This window comes from Juglans microcarpa x Juglans regia, chromosome 7D, assembly GCF_004785595.1.
Source record: "Juglans microcarpa x Juglans regia isolate MS1-56 chromosome 7D, Jm3101_v1.0, whole genome shotgun sequence".
Lineage (NCBI taxonomy): Eukaryota > Viridiplantae > Streptophyta > Magnoliopsida > Fagales > Juglandaceae > Juglans > Juglans microcarpa x Juglans regia.
The window spans coordinates 4335119-4343400 of NC_054606.1; the positions used below are offsets into that span (position 1 = coordinate 4335119).

An 8282-nucleotide genomic window follows, 5' to 3' on the forward strand; every position below is an offset into this window, starting at 1 on the left:
GTTAATATTATTATTATTTTAAAATTTTAAAAAATTAAATTATTTGTTATATTTTATGTAAAAATTTGAAAAAATCTTAATGATTAGATGAATTGAGATGAACTCTTAATCCAAACGGGACCTATGTAATTCATTAAATTAATTTTACAATAAGAGTAACTTTACAATCTAATATACCATATTAAACTAGATCAATTAGTGAATTTACTTTTATGAAATAACTCTCTCTTTTCAAAATTTTCTTTGAAGTAAAACCTAGTCCGGGTGATGAATATGTGAGGGAATCTACAGTTAAAAGAACAAATTGACAACATAAATGTGAACCTGAACATTATCATTTTGCAATATCACACGGCATGAACTTGGCTGTTGCACAAAACAAACATCCTCGGAAGCCTTGTTTTACAGTGTAGAAGGCTTTCTCCATTCTCCAATATATTAAACAATATTCTCATAACCCTGTTTACAGCTTAGAAGCCCTGTCTCTAATATATTAAACAATATTCTCATTTAATTGCATCAAGACAACCATTTCCAGGCGCATTATATTTACCTAAGGTTCAACGATGATCTTCCCAGTCGCATGGCCATCAATACTCTTAGCCCAAGCCTCTGTGGCCTTGCCCAGGGGATATTTTGAGTCAATCACTGTCTTGAGCTTCCCTTCCTTGACCAAGTTAACAAGATATTGGAGGTTCTCACCCTTGGGAATTAAGACTAGTGGCACCAGTTGCTTCTTGGAGAAAGTAAGTTTCTTCAGGGCAAAAGTGACCAGGGAAGTAGGTCCTGGAGTAATATCAATTACCTTCCCATTTGGGCTCAAATTAGGTTCGAAAGTAGACCAAGGAATGCCAGTTGCACAGTGAATGACTGCATCATATTTTCGACCAGATGGGCTGTTCAGAGCTGCCCCATCTGTGGTCTTGTAGTCGAGAACCTCATCAGCCCCTAAGCTCTTGACAAGTTCGATGTTGCGTGCGCCACAAGTGGCTGTCACGTGTGCATTTCCCAGCTTGGTCAGTTGAACAGCATAGTGACCCACACCACCTGAAGCAGCAGTTACCAGAATGTTTGCCTCCTTGCCACTTCCATCAAGATTGATACCAGCAGATTGAGTGACAGCTTGGTGTGCTGTCAAACCTGCAATCGGGAGGCCAACTGCATCGGCTGCTGAAACTTCAGGTGGTCTTGCAACTGTCAAGCTTTCCTTGGTTACAGCAAACTCTGCTAGTCCACCTCCATTCTGTCATCAACGCAAGAACCTCAACATACATTGAACCGAGACAGCAGATACTAAAAATCTGATGCAGGGCATTTTAGATTATACCTCCTATTACCAGGTTAGCAAACTCGGGACATCTAACATCATTATGAATAAAATGGTGCAACATCATGCCAAATGGAATGACTACATCATTTTTATATCACTCTCACACCCCAAAAAATAAGAAGTTTTAAAGCCTGTATAGGATTGGAAAAGGCCAGACATGTGTCCAATGCACACCATATGCATCCCAATATCAGCAGGTAAGTTTAAAAATTTTGACATGGTCGCGATACACCTAGAACAACCTTCTAAAGTCATTGTTTGCTATGTTAGAATACAGCAAAGTTCATAATAGTCAACCCTTCACCCCTCCTTACTCTGTCTGAACAAAGGTCGCCCAGTACACACCAGGTCACTTGAAGCTTTCTGATTCAATTGGTGCCATGTATAATACATTTCGCAGACAGCCTAACAAAAAATCATACTCAACAGTTGGCTGGGATACCGGCTTATTGATTTCTCTTGCCAGCCCAGTCTGGTTTTGATAACGACTTTTAAGAAGGTATATATTAAGACAAGGAAATCTCAAGTTTCTTATGGACAAAAATCATGCGCGCGCTCAGCTTACTGCAAAGTTGTGAGCCTGGTGGCACAATTTATCAACTGTACAAATTCAAACAGATGTGCGGTCAAGTTACTTCAGCAATTTTATTTTTTTTTTATAAGTACTTGGCACAGAAAAAATATTAAAATTTGTAAACAGTTTATGTGGAAGTACGCAACCATGCATGAGCTCAAGCCTACACTACCATGAAGAAAATATACTAGCAATGCTTGGGAAGTTAGAAAACTGAAGCTTTTCATTAGATAATCTTCAACTCTAAAAGAAGCTCCAAACCACTAACATTTCTGCTTGAGTGAATACATACTAATATCCCCAAAGTCTAACATGAAACTCTGTAGTACCCATAAGAATTCGCCAATAAAAGTATTTATCCTGGTTTCGTGTATAGTTTGGTTAAGCATGCTCCAATTTGTTCTTAAAACAGTCACGATTCTCTTTTGAGATGACCAAATCCTAATTAAAAGCTAAATATCTATCACTCTATGTAAAAGAATGAAAGCGTTTCTCTTTTTGTTTGTTTTGTTTCAGAAAAATATGTGAATTACGATAGAGGGCTTAATGATTTTTGTATTATGCACATTGCAAGCTTCTCATAAGCCAACTTCACCTACTTATGATAGAGGGTTTAAAGAGAGAATCAGAACCCATTGCATGAAAAACAAGTATAAACCCAATCCCCCTAAAATTAGAATATGAATCAATTTATTAATCTATGGAATGAACGGAAAAGATAAATGAATCATAAAATACTCTCCTTTGCTCAATGTCAAGCCAACTGGTATGAGAAATTGACAGTCAAAGCGCATAGCATTATTTCGATTTTGTTATGACTTAGTGAGACTGTTCGCCCAAAGATGATGGGGGAAGTTTCCATGGACACCAAAATTAATTCTCTTACAATGAAGCTAGCAATCATCGACTGTTGGAATCTTGTTGTCGGTCAGGTTGTTCTTCCCCGACAATGAGAACTAGAAGTGTATTTTCAGATTAAGCTAAGAACAAACCAAAAGAATATAGGCAAGATCGTACCCTGGAGGTAAAAGCTACAACTTTATCCCCAGGCTTGAAATTTTTTACTCCTGGTCCAACCTCTATAACCTCACCTGCCACATCAGAAGCTATTCCGACAAGGAAAATATTCATTATTTGAAGCAAAAATTAAAATTATTTTCTTTTTCTTTTCCAGCGGGGGGGTGGGGATGAAATTGATTTACCAGGTATGTGAGGAAACTTGCGAGGAAGAAAAGGCCGAAGCATGCCTTTCTGAACTTTCCAATCAAATGGATTTAGACTAACTGCTTCTAATTTCAACAATACCTCATCTTTACTAGGAGTGGGAACTGGAACTTCCACATGCTGCAAACAAGCATGAAATTCACAAAAAATTCATTTGAGGTAGCCATAGGTTCATAATGATATAAAATCAGTGGCTTCATTGTGTGAAGCAAACATAAAAACAAAAGAAAGCTCATAAATTGAGCTAGCATGAGGAGTCTTTACAAAAAAAAAAAATATATTACAATATGACATACCATGCCAACCAGATCAGTTTGTAAAGATGCTCGTCTTTTGTAAGAAAATGGTCTAAAAGTAAATTGGAGTCCACTTTTATATAAAATATTGTACATTTTGGACTTGTATATATCATTATTCCTTTTTACAATTCAAATCATGTACCAAGCATTTTGTCCGAATACAACGTCTTTGTAACCATGTTGGGTTATAAGTTTCTGTCTCCTAGATTATATATGAATTGTATGTCCTGGAAGCTGGATCTGAAACCAGTAAACTAGCACATTTTCCCACAAAATGGCCAATCCAATTCCATGGGACATACAAACACCCAATAACCAAATTGATTAAATTATTCCATCATGTCATGCCATCAACTAATAGACAAAATTGCACAGGACACCAAACGGATCCTCAACCCCAAACCCAATTCTTAATCGCCTTTTAAGCCCTTTGGATTGAAAATTCATATAAACTCATCTCATCTCATCTCATCTCATCTCATCATTATAATTTTTTCAAATTCTCACGTAAAATATAATAAATAATTCAACTTTTTTAAATCTCAAATCAATAATAATATTTAAAAAATAATATTCTAATAATATTTTATTCAATTCATCTAAAACCATCTCAACTCATCTCTTGAATCCAAATGAAACCTAAAATTCAAAACTTCTATCTGAGTCTGGAGAGCCTTCATCAGTCACAGAAACTCCTAAACAAACAAGAAGTAAACTGTAAAAGACACTTATTTCAAGAACTTCAGGAAGAGATTTCAAAGGAAAACAATTAAGAATGGTGAGAGAGTAATTTAAAGCAGCATATATGTAGTACAAAATGAAAAAGGAATAACCTGTAAGCCATCTGGTCCGCCACCGTAGGCAGTATAATGAACTGCATTCATGAGTTTTCCTGCCATATCCACCGCTCAAAAGGAAATGGTGGGGAAAGTGTAAATTATAAATGATTTCTACGGTAAGGAAGTGGTGTTCCTTTTTTCTTTTTCCCAAACGTAAATGTAGCATTCATCGGCAACCAGCGTCTCAAATTCAGTCCCACGTGTTTACCCCCGATGACATCAATATCGACCGTTTGGTGATTTCGCGCCACGTATACTGCACACTTGGACAATGCCATGGTCCCACCCACATCAAACGTCACAAGTACAATATTTCCTTTTCTGGGCTTTGGGCTCTTATGCAGAATAATTGTAGGCCTAAATCCTTCGACTCTTGGACTCCCTATCAGTTGGGTCACAAATGAAACGAATCGGTTTTATATTTAAAAGTAATAAATATGTTACATCATATATATATAAATGAATAATATTATTTATAAACTTTACATTTTATATATTCACTTAAAAATATATTATTTTATATTTTTATCTTGTTTACTTATAAATATATCTAAAATTATTTCATTATGTGGCTAAAAAAAATAAAATAATATATTTTTAAATCGATATATAAAGTGTGAAGTTTATGTCTATAATTTTTTTATATATATATATAATATGATGAAAGTAGAACGCTGGTATATAGAATTTTTCTTTTCAAAATATTACTATGCGATTTAATTATACCGTTCATTTTATTTCAAGTATCCCATGGTGGTACCATATAATTTATTAAAAATAAATAAAATGCAATCATAAAAATGAAAGATGGTAGTTAGGATAATCCTCATCTTTTTGTATTTTCAGATGTCGTATTTTTTAAATATTTACTTTTTATTTTTTTAGAACCCACGTGGCACCCCACTACGGTAGTAGCACATCAATAGGGCACATTGAGTATTATAACTGGAACAGCCAAAACATACGGAATTTATACATTCTAAGTATAAATCATTTTCTTATTTTAATAAAATATAAACTTCTCTCATTTTGTTTTCCTAACATTTTATTTTTTTATAAAGATTATAATTATTACTATTAATATGTTGTAATATGACAACCAAAGCATCAGTTTGGAGGCTTGGTATTTGAATTTGAAACTTAAATCATAATGCGCATTACTAATATCATTTTTTGAGTTATTTTATTTTTAAATTAATGTGTATAATACAGTATCTACATAATTTTAACGATAAGATTTAATTTAATAAATTTAAAATTCAAATTTTACTTTTTAAATCAAATCATGATATATAAATATTTTATTAAGGTTTCGTTTTAATAATAAGATAATTTTAAATCAGTTGAATAAAATATTATTAAAATATTATTTTTTAATATTATTATTATTTTAAATTTAAAATATTTGAAATATTAATTATATTTTATATACAAATTTAAAAAAATTATAATAATAGAATAAAACGAGATGATAACGTTCTTAAAATATAATTTTTTTTTTTTTTTTTTTAAGTTTTGAAAATTCACGTTATCCATAGCCTGTAACTCTTTTGTTCTTATCCCTTCTGAAAACGTACGTCGCAGTTCTGAAAGCGACAAAAATGTTTTCATTACACGTTTCAATCTCTGACAACAAAGGCATGAAAGTTTCGTGCTTTCTTTTAGCTGGATAGCAATTCCCGTAATGAAACCGGTTCACAGCTTAAACTCGTGTGTCAGTCATGTTCATCAAATCAACGGTCCGAACCGCATCCTTTTTTCCTTACATAAAGATCCGAACCGTATCAACCATACGGCCTATTTAGATGTTGAAGTGAATTGAATTAAATTAATAAAATATTATTTATTATTATTATTATTTTAAGATTTAAAAAAATTAAATTATTTATTATATTTTATGTTAAAATTTTAAAAAATTATAATAATAAGTTGAGATGAATTATGTTTTCAAACGAAACCTAAAGGCTAGAAGGAGCTATCAAGATTCAAGACTCGCTAATGGACATAAAAACCGGACCCTAATTATTTAATGACGCTCACATCCCTTGGTATTTAGAAGTTTCCCTCGTCCATTTGAAAAGTGAAAACCTTGACAAAAGAGAGAAAAAAGAAAATTTTATCTTATCTTATTATTATAAATTTTTAAAATTTTTATACAAAATATAATAAATAATTTAATTTTTTTCAAATTTTAAAATAATAATAATATTAAAACATAATATTTTAATAATATTTTATTTAATTTTTAATTTTCATCTAAAATTATCACATCTTATCTCAATATTTAAACGTAACCTTAATTTATTCAAGAACAATGAAAAAGGGCGGGTGGGGATCAATCTTTAATGGTTTCAATTTTCAAACCTTGCTTTTTAATTATTTTTATCAATATTATTAAGTTGTAATAAGACATTCGTCGGGACCTCCAAATTATATATCCTCCTATCTAATTAATATAAATAAATTAAATTTCAACGAACAATCAAAGCCGAGAGATGGTTGGTATGAGAATATTTTCCTAACATTGAAAGTGTTGAGGGAAAAATGAGTTAATTGGCATATTCTTGTGAAAACCTATGTAAAGTTGAGTTGTAACAAGTGTGTTCATGAAAAAGATTGAAGTGTGCTCAACATGGCTCGACTGGCGCTCGAGCGGAACCTTCCAGAGAGGTTCGCTCGATGGGCGCTCGACCTGGCGCTCGAGCGGAACCAGGCAGAGTGGTTCGCTCGATGTGCGCTTGACTAAGCGCTCGAGCGGAACCCAGGCAGAGTGGTTCGCTCGATGGGCGCTCGACTAAGCGCTCGAGCGGAACCCAGGCAGAGTGGTTCGCTCGAGGTGAGCTTGACGTAACGCTCGAGCAGAACCCATCCAGAGTGGCTCGCTCGATGTGCGCTCGACCCAGCGCTCGAGCGGAACTCATCCAGAGTGGCTCGCTCGATGTGCGCTCGACTTAGCGCTCGAGCGGAACTCATCCAGAGTGGTTCGCTCGATGTGCGCTCGATGGTGCGCGCGAGCTGAACTCATCCAGAGACCTTCGCTTGACCTTCGCTCGACACCTCGCTCGAGCGGTTTCAGGAAGATAACGTGCGCTCGACATTCGCTCGACACCTCGCTCGAGCCAATGTTCAAGACAACCTAAAGATTCATGTTTTGAGCGCCGTGACTTGCTTGAACTATAAATAGAACAGATCATTTCTGTTCTAAGGGTGGAAAAAGAGAGAAAAACCCTAAGTGTTTCAAAAGCCAAAGAGAGAAACCTATTCCTCACCTTGTGAATCTCTCTTAGCCAAACACATATCCACCACACCACACTCAAGATAAAATCTCATTCAAAGTCCATTGAAATGGACGTGTTGTTGGCCGGAAGGTTTCCGGAGCTGCTGTGATGCAGAGATCGAGAGGTTCTCGTGGAAAGCTATAGAAGGTCGGAGTTCCGACATTACATGCGTGTAGAGATCGAGTGGGTCATTCGTGATGTTGCAAGCCAGGTTTAGGAACTACAAAGGTTTTGTGAGTGTCTCTAAATTGGTTGTAATAAACTTTTTCTATAGTGGATTTTAGGTGGTGCCTTACACCCGGAGTGGTTTTAGAATTTGAAGAAGTTCTTCAAATGAGTTTCCACTTCGTGACCAAAATCATTGTGTTAATTGTTTGTATCCATTGATTAACTGTTTATTTGTTTCTAATATTGAAAAGACGATCAAAATTGGAATACACCTATTCACCCCCCCTCTAGGTGTAGTGATTGGTAGAACCACTGCTTTTTCAGAAAGCAACTCATTTTGGAAAATCTTGTACAATTAAATCGATATTTTTTAAAATCTTTCTTAATTATTGACTAAACATCTTTTAAATCATAAAACTAAAATGACATGTAATGAATTTTTTCCATAATCAAGTTTTTGCTTGCCACAGTTATTAACGTTTATCACTACAATTAAGATGATTTTAGGGTTCGTTTAGAGAATAAAATGAGAATTTTATAAATAATAATAAGATAATTTGTGAATAGTAA

General features: G+C 34.4%; 1 protein-coding gene across 2 annotated transcripts; it reads right to left on the reverse strand.

Annotated features, from left to right (window-relative positions):
* Nucleotides 1–319: 319 nt before the first annotated feature.
* Nucleotides 320–4449, reverse strand: LOC121238747 (chloroplast envelope quinone oxidoreductase homolog). Of its 2 annotated transcripts, none has more exons than XM_041135758.1 (5): nucleotides 4261–4449; nucleotides 3107–3248; nucleotides 2922–3010; nucleotides 554–1243; nucleotides 320–459 (listed from the first exon to the last, which is right to left on the reverse strand). In XM_041135758.1, exons 1-4 carry the CDS (start codon nucleotides 4324–4326, stop codon nucleotides 554–556), a joined length of 987 nt encoding a protein of 328 aa, XP_040991692.1. In that variant the 5' UTR covers nucleotides 4327–4449; the 3' UTR covers nucleotides 320–459. The 2 variants fall into 2 exon arrangements, with proteins under 2 accessions (XP_040991692.1, XP_040991691.1); XM_041135757.1 differs by having other exon boundaries at nucleotides 386–479.
* Between the last annotated feature and the right edge of the window lie 3833 nt (nucleotides 4450–8282).